This window comes from Tursiops truncatus, chromosome 17, assembly GCF_011762595.2.
Source record: "Tursiops truncatus isolate mTurTru1 chromosome 17, mTurTru1.mat.Y, whole genome shotgun sequence".
Taxonomy (NCBI): Eukaryota; Metazoa; Chordata; class Mammalia; order Artiodactyla; family Delphinidae; genus Tursiops; species Tursiops truncatus.
The window spans coordinates 65,574,556-65,589,659 of NC_047050.1; the positions used below are offsets into that span (position 1 = coordinate 65,574,556).

At 40.7% G+C, this 15,104-nt stretch overlaps 1 protein-coding gene across 2 annotated transcripts in view; it reads left to right on the forward strand.

The window, feature by feature from the left end:
* LOC109549456 (uncharacterized) overlaps positions 1-15,104 on the forward strand; it is a 663,670-nt gene that overhangs the window by 543,916 nt on the left and 104,650 nt on the right. The window contains exon 7 of one of the 2 annotated variants that reach the window (XM_073794754.1): positions 13,898-13,977. The exons of the other annotated variant lie outside the window; for it this stretch is intronic. Within the exon in view, the coding sequence (XP_073650855.1) occupies positions 13,898-13,945 (48 nt within the window). The 3' untranslated portion in view covers positions 13,946-13,977. The remainder of the gene's footprint in view (positions 1-13,897; positions 13,978-15,104) is intronic. 2 annotated transcript variants of the gene reach the window in all.

Sequence of the window (15,104 nt, forward strand, 5' to 3'; positions counted from 1 at the left end):
AGTGTTCTTAGGTATCTTGTTTTCTTATAATGAAATACAAATAGTCTCTATCCATTCTTTCATGTAGCTAGTGTTACTTAGTACTTGCTATAAACCAGGTATGTTATATCAGGGGTTGGAATTCAGGAGTTCATTTCTACTTTATTCAATAACGCTATGATTTTACCTCCAGTAAACGAAAGAAAAAAAAAACAAGATCATTCGATGCAAGGTTGATCTTCACACCCTAGCAATGGGTGGGGGGGGGGAATGGGAAGTGAGCGTTCCACAAGCAACAGCAGCAGTGATGTCCTGCTTCTCTTAAAAGAGAAAACAGCCCCAAACACATTGGACTGACAGGATTCTTATGTGTTTAGCTGGGAGTCTGAGTACTTGGGGTCTTTCTATTTCCTTCCTCTCACGAAGAATACAAAGTCAACACCATGCCAGTGTGAGTGTTTGGGTGCACACCTGAGTGGGTAAGGATGTTTACATGTATAGGGAATGTGCATAGCTCTATATTTTATTTTGTGTACGTGTAGTGTGTGTGTGTGCTTGTGTGTGCATGTTTCTTAGTGGTTGCCTGTAAGGATGCGGATATATGTGATATGTGTTTGTGTATGTGTGGGGGTGTACATAGAAGCTGTCTGAGGCTTTATCTCACTCTAAGGGCTGAGTAATAATGTAAAAAGTGTGAGTCAGAAAGATGAAGGGTTAACTGTTTAATTAATATGAAATTCATTCAGAAAACTGTGTTTTGTAACTGCTGAAAGGAAGTATTGAACAGTTTCTCGTAAAGTTACAATAGCCAGACCTACAGAGGAAACCCCTCCTAGCTTGGAATTCCAGAGTGTTCCCTAGAGTTTGAAAGGTGGCCAGAAAATGACCAGGCATTTACAAGAGAAGGGGATGGAGTGGGGGATGCTTGGAGTCAAGGGCACAAATTCCACTTTCATAAATAATTTCGAGAGAAAACTAATGGATCTATACTCAATATCTTCTCTCTTACCATTTTGCTTTTGTTTTGTTTTGTTTTCATGTCCTATCTTCTAGTGTGGCCCAACACATAGTACAGGAGAAACCAGTAACCATGAACTCCCTCTCTTCCTTTCACTAAATGATCTCAGCGTCCTCATCTGTCAAATGGATATAACGATTCTTATCTCCAGAGTAGTTGCTGTGAGCATCAGATGAACATAAGCTTATAGCTTACAGTCTGTAAACTCTGAGGAAGTAGGAAATACTCCTGATTTGTTCATCTTTATCTAGTGTTTAACACAGCACTTAGCACATAATAGGTACCACAAAAATATTTGTTGAATGAATAAATGAATATATTAAAAGGTGACAATTTTAAGATAAACCATTAGGTGCTACTATAAAGTCATTTGGTGCTAATGGTGAAGGAGAAGAAGTAGGGAAGAATTCCTCTAATTTGTATTCTGCAGGTTTTTCAAGACAGCTTGGGAAGAAGGAAGGAGATAGTCTGGTTGGGAGCTAAGAGGCTAGAGTCGGCAGGACAAACTGAGGCCAGCTCATGCTTACAGAGCCCGCCTCCTTCTTCATATCCCCCTTCCCTACTCTGACCCCCTCACCCATCTGTACTTTTGCAGCTCTCATAAACACATCCCTCATTTGACCAACAGGAGCTGCCCCTCTTTTGAGCTTGACAGTGACACTGATGCCACCTGCCCAGCAAGGTGGGGAAAATAGAGACTCTGCAGCTCAGGCACATCTGGGTTTATATTCCTACTCCAGTAAATACACAGGCCCTGGTATTGACAGGATTGTATTTATACAGGAAAAAAAGCACAGTGAGAGACATAATTTCATGGAGATGAAACATGCAGCGGAACACAGAGTTAATGATATCCAACATCACCAAGTGTTCCGGTGAGCCCTCCTACAAAAGGGCAGAAGTGTGGGCATCTACCCACCCGAGTACCCGAAATACTCATCACTCTCCCAGATGATGAGATAAATTTAGGAGAGCAAGCCACCTACACATCCTTTCTCCCATCCCAGGTCCTACACTATTTGGATTCCAACAGCCATCCACAGTTTGCCTGAACTATTTGTGGTCATTATAGTACAGGGTTCTCCTTGCTTGGGGCTTGGTTTATAATTTCCTCAAGTGACCTAATTTCAATTATGCTTCAGACACTCCTTCCCCAGTAAGTGTATGTCAGGCTTGGTTAGGAGCTCAAGGCTCAGGGATAAATGGGACAGAGTTCTTTTCCTTCTGAAGCTCACCGATACAGTGACTGTAAAAACTAGCTTTATCATTTTCTTCCTCTGCTCCCAGTGTTTCTTCTAGGCAAAGGCTGTAAGGTTCTTTTTCTCATTTACTTCCTGCCATAGCTCTGTGTGGTACGTATCCTCATTAGACCCATTTTAAAGACGAGGAACTGAGGGTAAGATGGTTACATAAATTGCCTAAAACATTCAAGTTACTGATGAGAGGTTCAAAATTCAAATTTAAACAGTCCAACTGTCAAATTGCAAGTCATTTCTGTGTTAGGAAAGAGAAATAGATGAAATGGCACAGAGCCACCTAAATGACTACAGAAGTTTAGGGAGAACGGTGCAGTATAATTTTAGCTGGGCCTTGAACGATGAATAGAAGCATGCGGTTAAAGAGAAGTGAGGGGACTTTTGGCAAAAGAGACAGCATTTACAAAACAGCTTGGGATTATAAAAATTCCTGTGAATTTTCTGTAAGGCCGAATTTTGTAAGGCCGAACTCATTGGCAAACACCCTCCCAGTGGGATTGGGTGATGGTGAAGGAGTGTGAGTGGAAATGAGCCTAGAAAGAGTCTAAAGTTTTTCAATCAAGACTTGAATGGCCATCTTCTCAGTGCTAAGGGCCTTAATAGTCGTGTGCTTTTGATTTGAGGCAACCCGGTTACTTAGAGTTAAAAATGTGAATGCCTTGGGTGATTATCACATCAATGCCTCCATAGTTATAAAGCAAGTTTTCCTGTGTGGCTCAGGTGTGACCTTAGAAAATGGTGTCGAAAGTCAGTCCAGTGAGTTTCAGCAAAAGCATCAGGATTTCAACGCTCCACGTGGAACCATGGATAAGAATGTATAAGTTCCAGGATAGTAGTTGGGGGCAGGGGGAAGACGGGGGCCTTTCCCAACTATCTACGTTTGACCAGAAATGTGATGACCTTCACCCGCTTGTCATGACCTGTGAAATGGGGTTGAAGATATGGTCTTCCTATCCCAACTATCAAGGGATCTCAGGAGATACATTCTAGGCATACAGAGCTGTGAACAAAATAGTGCCCCATTAGAACATAATGTTTTTGGAGGAAGATTTAAACGATCCAATAGGAGGGATATTCATGATATCTTTCTTTGTCCTTTTCTCCATTAAGGTTATCTAGGCATCAGCATTCTTAATTGCTACATTCTGTACTTACAAAGGAATAATCTGCACATGACACTTTAAAAAATAAAGCGTACAACCTGATGATTTGATATACGTATGCTTTGTAGAATGATTACCAAAATCAGGATAAATACACATCCACCACTTCACATAGTTAACATAGATATAACTCTTTTTTGTGTGTGATGAGAATGCTTAAGATCTATTCTCATCAACTTTCAAGTATATAGCACCGTATTAACTGTGGTCACCATGCTGTACATTAGCTCTTCAGAATTTCTTTTTGTAAGTGAAAATATATGCCTTTTGTCCCATATCACCCCACATGACTTGTAGAAAAAATTCTCTGCATACAAGGGATGGTGCCTGAGCTGGGCTGGGAAATTGTGACGACAGTGAAGAGCTATGTGGGTGTCCTCACCTCTGCTGTCTCAAAATGTCCAGCTCTTGGGTTAAATATTTTCCCCCATGAAATCCCCATTGCAAACAGAAACCAGAACTATGAACCAAAAGAAAAATATCTATTTGAATTTTTCTTCCGGTGAACTGTCTTTTTAGCTATTTTAGTATATTTTCTTGGTGGCTGAAGCATAACAAACCAATTTGTGTTTCTTTCTCACAGACATCCTATTTCTTTGAACTGTACATGGAATGGCACATATGACAGGACATTTATTTGTTTATTTATTAAAGTGTAGTTGATTTACAATGTTGTGTTCATTTCTGTTGTACAGCAAAGTGACTCAGTTATACATATATATATACATTCCTTTTTTTTCATGTTCTTTTCCATTACGGTCTATCACTGGAGGGAACATGGGTTGGGGAAGAGGGAAGAGGCAGTGGGCGCCATCCCGCTTGGGGAGCTTTTTCTAGAGGTCACCAGCTAACGTCAAGTGTCGTGTCAGAGTTTTGTGGAGGAGAGAGAGGCTTTTCTCTCCTGCATGTTAACTGCTATCCCTGCATCTCACTAATTCAGGAGGTCAAGTAGCAAGATCCTCAGTGCTGAAAGGTGATCACATATTACTGATGAATCATGGAATCACAGAGCTGAGAGCTGGACAGGTCAACGGGACATCTGAGCCAACCCTCTGACTAGTAGCAGGTAATAGGTTATTATGCTGGTTTTGGAGGCCAGGCAGCTGGGGCCCAGAGGTATTCAGGCATTCTCCTCTGGTCCAAAGGTCAGATCCAGAGACCGGGCTGCAGGCTCTGACAGTGGAGAATGATTATCTTTCCATTATCACACGTACCTCCTCAACTAATCAGCAAAGGACATAAAATCTGCATTGTAGCCAAGCCTAAAGCTGTGGAAAACAGGAGGTTCTCCCTCTGCACACACACCTTTGAAAGGGTGTACTACAAACGTGGAAGAGGTCACCCCTGGGGGTTAGCTTTGGGACTTCCTAATACTCAGAGCAACGTAAGCAAAACTGCTTCACTTTGCATAACTAAACACAAAACTGAGCAAAATCATATTGAGTGCTTGCTCTCGTTTGTAGCCAGATATTTTAAGTATTCTTTTTTTACATGTTATAAAAATAATACATGCCCATTGTGAAAATAAAAGATAAATATAACAATGCTTTTTCAAAAATATAATTCTGCAATTACAAAAATCCCCATTAACTTTTAGCATACAGCAGGAGTCAGCAAACTTTTTCCCTAAAGAACCAGATTATAAATATTCTAGGCTTTGAGGATCTCTGCACTCACTCATTCAATTCTGCCATTGTAGCATGGAAGCAGCCTTAGAGGATACATAGAGAACCAGTGCATCTGTGTATCAATTATTTACAAAAAGAAGTGGCAGGACAGATTTGAAACAGGAACCATAGTTTGCCAACCCCTGGCATATAGAATTTAGAATTTTCTCTGTGCCTATCGCATCATGTATACAGCTGTGTATCCTGCTCTTTTCACTTTGTGTTATACTGTATCATAAATACTTTCTCAGGTTATTGAACATTCTTTATACAATATTCTGCATTAAACTGTTGCTTGTTATTCATTTTATGAATGTCACAAAATTTTCATGACCATTGAACATTTAGATGCTTTACAGTTTTCTTACTATTTTACATACTGTAATGAACATCTCTATACATTAGATTTTTGTCCACATTTCAGATTGCTTCCATAGGATAGATTTCTGAAGGTGGAATTTTTTTCATACCTTTGGAAAATATTGCCATTTTTTTTGGTCTCAGACGGCTTCACCAATTTACTCCCAGAGCTATGTATTAAACTGCTCTTTTCTCCATCACCACACCAACACTGAATATTACCACTTTGTAAATCATTGTTAATTTGATAAGAAGCAGAATGTCTTAGGCTTATGTTTACTTATGTAAACATGGTACTTGGGTGGCGAAGCCTCCTCACCCTTCACTCACACAGATGACTCCAACAGAAGGGAATGCTGGAAGGTCACAGGCCTAGCTCTTCCCCCTTTCCTGCACCCTCCAGACCTACCCCCTCCCCTGCTCCAGGCAGAGGGCAGAGAATGGAACCCATTATCTTTCTGAATGTTCCTTCCCTCTTCCTGCCCATCTCACATCTGGACTGAATACAAATTCCCTGGCTTCCTGTTTCTCTCTTCACAAAGGTCCCAAATGTCAATTCCAAATTAACCCTTTTTTTGCTTTTGCTTCTCTATCTCACTTCAATTCCAAGTTCTTTATTGACATTTTCTTATTGTCTCAAATGAGTTTGAATGAGTTCTACCTCTTTTAAGTCTCCCCATTTGGCAACTCTTGTTACTTGCCATCACTGGGGTAGACCATTCACGTGAATATGTGAAGAGGCTTTGTGGACAACTGGGGAGTAGTGGGGTCTGTGGTGCAGCCCTTCAAATTCAAAAATCTTTCAACAAGTACCAGCCCAAGAAGGCCTGTGTATGGACTAGACCAAGTGTACAGGGTCTCACATTTGCAATCATGATTCTACCAGTAAGCTTCTTCTACCCGTTTATGTCTTTTGCATTTTTCTCAGATACTGGGCTAGGGTCAGATGAACTGAAATTTCGACTATGAAACTGATTCGGTTTGTGGCCTAGGAAATGTCACTTACCGCCAGAAGCCTCTGTCTCTTCAACGGTAAAGTGGGGATGGTAATACCTTTCTCCTGGAGTTAGGATAGTAATACCTTGATGATAATACATGACTTATTGTGAGAAGTAAGTATGATTCCACATTCTTATAACTGTGCCTATCCACTCTCTTTTATTCTCACTGCCACTGAGTCAGTTTGGGTCACAACTAGTGCAGCACGAGCCTGGTAGTGCCTTTCCATGCTAGCCACGCACACAGGCCTTCACAACCTGCCCCTGCCAGCCTTGCGCTGCCTCCTTCAGCTCCAGCTGCCCCAGGAACCCACACCCCTGCTAGACTCAGCTGTCCCACACACATTTTAGCACCACTAGTCTTTTGCTCATGAAGATACTTTTTTCTCAAATGTCCTTTTCTTGATAATATTTTTAATTAAAGGAAGCTCAGATATCAGCTCTCTGATACTACATCTTTCTCAGTTATCACCCCCCACACACACTTGGCCGACCTTACATACCACTGCACTGGAGCATTTCAGTCCTCTCACAGATATTTATCGAACGTCTAGTGTGCAGATGAAAAATGTCTCTTGTCATATCAGCGAACAAAGGATGTTGTGGCCATTAAGCCCTCAGCTACTGTAGCCGCCCCCAACTGTGCACCCTAAAAGGATGCAGGGCAGAAAAAAGCAGTGTACTGGCCCTGGATAGTTCAGGTGCACATCAAAGGAATGATTTCAATGAGCCGCGATTCTGCCATCTTCCCATACACAGAAAAGTGCTAATTCATTGACTTGAGATATCTGGTTTTCTTTAATTAAGGATGTTCCAGCTACCTGGTTTTCATGGCACAACTCCTATATATCCTGGCTCCTCCCTTACCTCTTTGGAGGAGTCCCTCCAACCGATCTTAGAGGCTGTCTTCTGGGCTTTAGTCCTCAGAAAATCTGCCGAATAAAACGTAATTCTCAACTTCTAGGTTATGCATTTTTTTTTCAGTCGACAAGTGTGTGCCCAGAATTGTGCGAGGCACTGGGAATACAGCCAGGGCAAGACAGACCTGTCATTCTCACACCACTTGCAATAGCTTTTGCATTTTGACTATTACACTAACTAGAAGCCAGAGGCCCTCCTCCCACACTGGGAGCTCCTGAGGAAAAGGGTGATATTCCGTGTGTCACTTGGCTTTGTGCTGGGCACAGGGTAGGCGCTAAGGGGATGTTTATGGAGTGACTGGGTGTTTTGTTGCCAACAGGAAGCAGTGACCTCCTTGAGAACAGGACAGTGTCTGATTCACCTCTGCAGCCCCCCACAAGCAGCTAGCACGGAGTCTGGCACCGTAAGTCCTAAGTAGAGGAATATGGGAGGAAATGAATAACTGACACCATATTGCCTCCTGACCCCTCAACTCTCACCAAAGAAAACAAAACCCAGCAAAAGAGTAACAAGCAGATGGGAGGAAAACTGGCTCCCAAGCCTGAATATCCTCATAAATAAGAAGTTTTCTATTTTATTTCCTGGAAGATGTGAGCTTCACAAGTTATAAAAATTGATGCAATTTAACAATAATAATCATCATTGCTGGTGGCTAATTTATAGAGCCACCCCTTGTTGGCTGAGGAAGCTGGGATGAGGGAGTGACTTACCCTGAGCCTCAGTTTTCTTTTCTGTGAGATGGGGATAATAAAGCGTACCCACGTGTGTGGAGGAATAATTCATTTAAATGAGGTAAAATATGTTTTGGTACCTGTCTCGTAGCACAGAGTAGATTTCAAGAAGTGTTAGGGATCTTTTTTTTTTTCTCCCTAGTATGCCTTTTTTAAAAAATAAAAGTGCCTCCTAATTTTTCCTCCAGTCAAACACACAGATTCTTATTTCAGGAAAGTCATGGCTATTGGCTGACCCCCAGAAAACTGAATTTGCTCAGTGTACAGGGTGGTACCACCGCAGGTAACCATAGGACATTAGTTAAGTGTGTTAACGGGTGAAGTGTTAAGTGTGCTCTGCTCTCAAGGCGCCTGGGTTGAATTCATTCAATACATATTTATGATGCTCTGGCCACGTGCCAGGCACTGTGCTAGGCATGAGGTACAACCCAGATGAAGTCTGTCTTCATGGAGCAGACATTCTGCCGAGGGAAGACAGAGTAGCAAATAATAAATGTACGAAAGTTTTATGAGAAACGAGGATGAGTGTGATGGAGGGATACGAAGGATAAGAGGCAAGTGCGTGCTGGAAAAGGCTGGGGTAGGGGGTAGGTGGAGGCTGAGAGAGATTGAATCTCTGCTTTGCATCCCACAAGATGCGTGACTATCAGGCAGAGAAAGAGAAATATCGAATGATATCGCTTATATGCAGAATCTGAAAAGAAGTGATACAAATTGAACGTATTTACAAAACAGAAACAGAATCACAGACTTAGAGAATGAACTTATGGTTACCGGGGGCACGGGTGGGGGGAAGGGATAGTTAGGGAGTTTGGGACCGACGTGTACACACTGCTATATTTAAAAAGGATAACCAACAAGGACCTACTGTACAGCACAGGGAACTCTGCCCAATGTTATGTGGCAGCCTGGATGGGAGGGGAGTCTGGGGGAGAATGGATGCCTGTACATGTATGGCTGAGTCACTTTCCTGGGCACCTGAAACTATCACAACATTGTTAATCGGCTATACTCCAATACAAAATAAAAAGTTAATAAAAAAATTAAAAAATAAATTTATCAATAAATTGGACAAAAAAAAAAAAAAGATGTGTGACTGTGACCTGGGCAGGACCAACTCCATAATTGTGGGGACCAGTACGTAATGAAAATGCAGGGCCTGCTGTTCAAAATTTCGAGTCAGTGCAAAGTTTCAAGTCGAGCATTAAACCAAGTGTGGACCCTTCTAAGTGTGGAGTCCTGTGCAGTACACAGTTCACACGCCCATGAGCCGGCCCTGACCTATTAGAGTTTATTCTTCTTCCATTTTTAAATGGGAAGGAACTGGGAAATACACATTTTATAAAGGACAATGGCTGTAAAGCTTTTTGACCCCAAACACCTTGGATTAAGAGCTCTTTATCTAGGCTTTATGGAGCCCTAGAATACACAGGCTTGCTGAAGTTCTGTCAGCCTTCTGGAATGTTGTAGAAGAGTGTGTGAAAGTGCATGTGTATGTGTGGTGTGTGAGTGTGTTTCTGTTGGGAAGCAGGCCCATAGCCTTCATCATATTTTCAAAGAGGTTCATGTCCCCTGAAAAGGGTTAGGAAACATTTACTCAAAGAGATGGACTCAGAAATTTCACCTACTTATAGGGAAGCAGTAATATTAAGATCTGCCATGTGTGTGTCTCTTACTGTTATGACGTGTTCATATTTCAACCTCATTTAAGCCCAGGACAACCCACTGGGCTAGACAGACAGAGCAGGGGTTTGAGTGCAGTTTTTCTCACTGGCTCTAAAACCCATGATCCTAAACTTCCTTACCATTGGAGGGCATTGCTGTTTACCCTCTCAGTTTCAGCTGTGCTATTGAAAGCAGCGCATCAAGGGCAGGACCACAGTTTGACCTTAAACTATTCACCTGCACTTAATTACCCATTGTGGTGGAAGCACATGAATACAGGACGTCCCCTCACTTGGCCATTCTGCTTTGCATCATTATCAAAGGGACAAATGTAATTCATGTCCAATTACTCACTGGCAGCAAGGTCAGAATATTTATTTTTATCATACTTGGGGTTCTCAGGATTAGGAGTATCAGCATTTATTCATGGCTCACCTAAATCAAACATCCTGTTGCTATCATAAGGAGCCGTTCAGTTACTGCCGCAGGTGTGCTGAGTCACAGCACAAACGAGGTTTACGAGTTGCCAGGGAAAAGGCTGCAGCGAGGTATAGATAAGTGTACCGGCTGATCGCAAGTGTCTTACGAAATATCCACATTGCTTATTTATACTGTCCATTTTTTGAACTCAAAAGGTGCTTGGGAAACAAACTAGTTAAAAACAAAATAATGAGGTTTGTTAAAAAATTATTATTTTTTTAAAGTTGGTGGTGGCGGTTACTTTTGGGTGAAATTCATCAAGTACTCATTTTAGAAATTGTTCCCTCTTTCTAGTGGAATAGAGCCTTGACTAGATAAAGGCAAAGAGAGAAGCAGAAGAGATGGGAAAATAAAGGAGGCTCCTGTGACTGGGAATAATTTACTCAGAGATCTAGAGCAGCAATAACTTGTCTGCCCAAAACTCCTGTGGTCAATTAATAAGATTAATTTGAAGTGGCCATATTGAAAGGGAGAACCCAGACACTTAGAAGTTGCAGTGTGCAATTGACCCATTCCCTTCCCCATTCAGATTCACCCAGTCAAATATATTTTATTGCCTTTGGCCACTGTTGTCAAAACAATATTAGCTAATTGCCGGAGCTTCCCATCCATTGTCTGTCCTTGCAGACGTCACTGTTACAGGTTGTGCCTGTCTTCCATCTTTATTTCTATCTAACATATTATGCTCTATTTTTCTATCTAACATATTATGTACATAGATACTTTTTCTTAAGCCATTCCATTGTTCTTCTTGGTGTCCTTGGATAGATAAGCAGTCTGGGAATCAGGCTTCTAGAAGAAATCTTACTAGGAGTTAGTAGCTGTGAAACTTGGGCAGGTATTATGTTCTGAGTCTCAGTTCCCCCATCTGTGAAAGGAGGATGTGAAATCAAATGGTTTCTTTGGTCCTTTCCTACTCCATCACTCTGTATTTCTATAGTTTTGTATCTAGTTTCTGTGGGGCACATGGTCATTAGTAATGTTCCAGGTGACTCTCTTTAGCTTAATCAGACAAGCCAAGTTGAGGGATTTGTGAACAAAGTTTTAGTCTTTAGATGACAGTAAATGAAATATGAGTCATTGATGTGATACATTCTCCAAAAAGGCAAATTTGATGTTTGAATACACAGAAATACATTAAGTTTTAGAGTATTAAATTTCCATTTTAGTAGATCAAAAATTGCTCAATAAAGGCAATTTCATAAGGTTCATGGTCTGTCAAGTAAGATAGAAAAAACCCTGCTTTTCTCCGTTCTGCTCAGTTCAGCTCATATTTGATGCTGTACGAAAAGAGAGTAATGGACAGAGACAGAAACACATTCAGTGGATGGAGACGAGGTTGGGAAGGGATTGAAAGGATATTCTGTTAATGGGGAAGAAAATAAACGGGCTCTTTAATTTAGAGATGTTAGCAGTCTTCTAATATTTGAAAGATAAGTGCAAAAGACAAAATATGTCTGCATACATTTTTTAAAGGAAAAGCTAAGATTGTGACTATATAGTTCAGAAAGACTCAGACTCTTACAGAAAGACTCTTACAGAAAGATTCCTGTAAGAAAGAACTTTTGGGACGGAGCTGTCCAAAATTTGAATGCACATGTCAGTTGTGAATGTGCCGTTGCCAGGAATGTTTTAAGTCCAGGTTAATAGCGGTGACTCCAGGAGCACAGTGTAGTGGATGTGGTCAGTAGCTCTCATCTGGGGTAAGTCTGCCGCCCAGGGAACAGTTGGCAATGTCTGGAGATATTTTGATTGTCACAAGTCTAGGGATGGGTAGGAGGGCCTCTGGGTACTACTGGCCTCTAGTGGGTAGAAACCAGGGATGTTGCTAAACATCGTACAATCCACAGGACAGCCCTCCACCAGCAAAGATTTATCTGGTCCAAAATGTACAAAGGTTGAGAATCCCTAGTGTAAAGAGTTTGACAAATATATTTAGTTCCTAATATCCCCATGCCTGGGAGAAAAAAAAATGAAATTCATCTATTGACAACACTAATTGTAATGTAGACAATTGTTTAAAATGACATTTTAAAAAGAATGTCAAAACATGCACAAATGTAAATAAAAAAAGGGACATACAGCACTAAACAGTAATGAAAAAGAACAAATTTCTACATTGGAAATAATAAAAACAATATTGGCTTGAGAGTAATTGTCTCTGATTAGTGGGATTATTCACGCTTTTGCTCTCTTTTGTTTGTTTAGTTGGTTGTTTTTCTCTGTTTTACCAGTACAGAAAGTACAGGTACTGCTTTTAAATTTAGAGGCAAAAAAAAAAAAAAAATCTAGGTTGAACTTTGAAAACCTGATATGGCCCTGAGGATCTAACAGCACGTGGTAACAAAAATAACAGTAATAGTAACTTCAATTTAGAGGCAAGCTTATGTGGAGACAGGCCAGCTCATTCACTCCCAGTCAGAATGTAAATTGTTATAACCCCTTTGGAAGACAATTTGGCAATATGACTTCATAGCCTTAAAAATATTCATAGCCTATGACCCAGTCATTCTAATTCTGGGAAGCTAGCCTAAGGAAATAATCAAAAATAGGCACAAAGATTTATGCACAAAGATGTTCATTTAAGCATCATTTACAATAGTCAGAAATTCAATTTATAATGGCTACAAACTGAAAACGGCCTAAAAGAACAGAAATAGGTGAATGTTTAGCTAAATTATAATAAATCCATATGATGTAATACATAGCTATTGAAATTAATGTTTACAATGACTGTTTGATGATGTGGGAAAGCACTTTGATACAGAGCTAACTTTAAAATAATAAGGGTCCAAAATACATAAAAAGGGTAACCCCAAATATATAAGTATACAAAGGAACAAAAATGTTTGGCAGGAAATATCTTAAAATGTTAATAGAAGAAAAACATTTTTAGGGTATGGGATATGAGTGGCTTTTATTTTGTTCCTTTTTAATATGTTTATGCCATTTTCAAATTATATAAAGTGGAAAATATAATTGTTATAATCATATAAAAACACTGGTAAGATTTAGAAAATGCCAAATCTGCATCCAATGCAGTTGTGTACTTAAGGAACATCATCTCATTTAACGTTATAACTATTTTGAAGGTAGGTACCCTCATACCCATTTCACAGATGAGAAAACTGGGGCTGATAGTCTTCATTCTCCATGTCTGATCTTAGCTACTGTTTCCTCCCAGAATCCCTCCTTGACCTTCCAAGTATGGTTAAGTTATTCTTTCTCTGAGTTCCCATTGCCTTTCTGGTATTTATTTTTTGGGAGGGGGGGCTAGTAATAGGCAGTGCCTAGCAAGTATATGACACAAAGTATTTGTTGTCTGAATGAATGGATTAAAAAAAATGAAAAGCCTACCAAGCCAGTGAGTGGCAGGGCTGGCCAGGGCAGTGTAACTTCAAAGTCAGTGTCATCACTGAATGCTCCAGATGGACCGTGAAGGCCAAAGTTTCCCAAAGTGCAGAACTTATTGTTGGAACAGAATGGAGCCTGGCCTAGAAGTTATACATGTATCCATCTCTAAAGAACTGAATGCCTTCAAAGAGCAGCGTGGATTTTTCTCTGTGAAGTGTGAGCATTTTTGCGATGCTTACCACAGCAGCTGGTAATGATTATTGCTTCTATTTCCTTTTGAAATTTCATGTTTGTTTACTTAACAGGCATTACTAATCTGGAGGAAGGGAGTGGGTGAAGAGCATCATTTGTAAAGAGGATAACAGATTAATGAAAAGAAGCAGAGGTATGTGTAGGTGATGGTGTTTCTACAAGGCTCTGTTCAATTGGGATGATTTAAGAGCAAGCCTTAGCTGGCTGGTCATAATAAGGGCCACATTATGGAGGGGATTTACGTGGCAATTACCATGGGCCTTGCTGGTGGGTTACAATGTTTTAGAGCTCCCCGGATACTTAAGATTAATGCCTGAATCACTAGTGTTATTGTTGCAAGATCTCGATGCAATGGGGAGCCATTTGAGACAGAAATTTTTGTCCCTTATCAGAACATAAAATATCTCATAGTTGCAAGAACACCAATATGGCTTGTAGCGGCCCTCAAAATAGGTTAAGCACCACATTCATTGGTTGTTTTCCTTGGCAGCTAGAATGAGTAAATCAGTCTAGAGCTACTTTTGCTCATCCAGGTAATATGATTAAAATGGGAATTAGACATGTTCAGTCATTCAGAGATGAGGGACTAAAATCATTGACCTGAGCAAGGGAAATGATTATAGAGAATCTACTATGTAAAGGGTAGATAGGGGCTGCAATTTAAGGGCCTTTCCATGTACCCTGGAACAGACCCAGAGCGTCCTCTGCAAACTCACCATGCTTTACCTTAGTGTATTTATTGGCACTAGTCATCCTGAACCCGAAGGAGTTTTGGGGAATTGATGGGTTAAGTGCTAAGTATACACCTGACCAAGATGAATTTGGTGAATCAGGAACACATCATGAGAGCAGTAAGAGAACTAAGTGACTTCTCTCTTAGTATGGTTTTTCCAGCCTAGATATCTGTGGGTGGAAAAAGTGAAGTTGGAGAAGGGGCCAAGTCCAAGAAGTTTCCCTCCAAGAAAGTGGTCAAAATGAGTAACACTCGTTAATAGATCACTTTGAGACCCAACTCATCCAGTCAATGGGATCAATGCCTTAACTCCCCCTCCCCTCTCCAGAATCCCCACAGATTGTCCTAACACCATCATATGAGAAATGAAATGAGGACCTAGACATGGAGAATATGATTGTCTCATGGCTTCCAAACAATCAAACAGAATATTGAGAAATGCCCTTGAGACGAGTCATTTTTGAGGGTCTTGGTGAGACTGGGATGCCAGTGTAGAATGACATGATATTTCAGCCAGGAACCTGTAA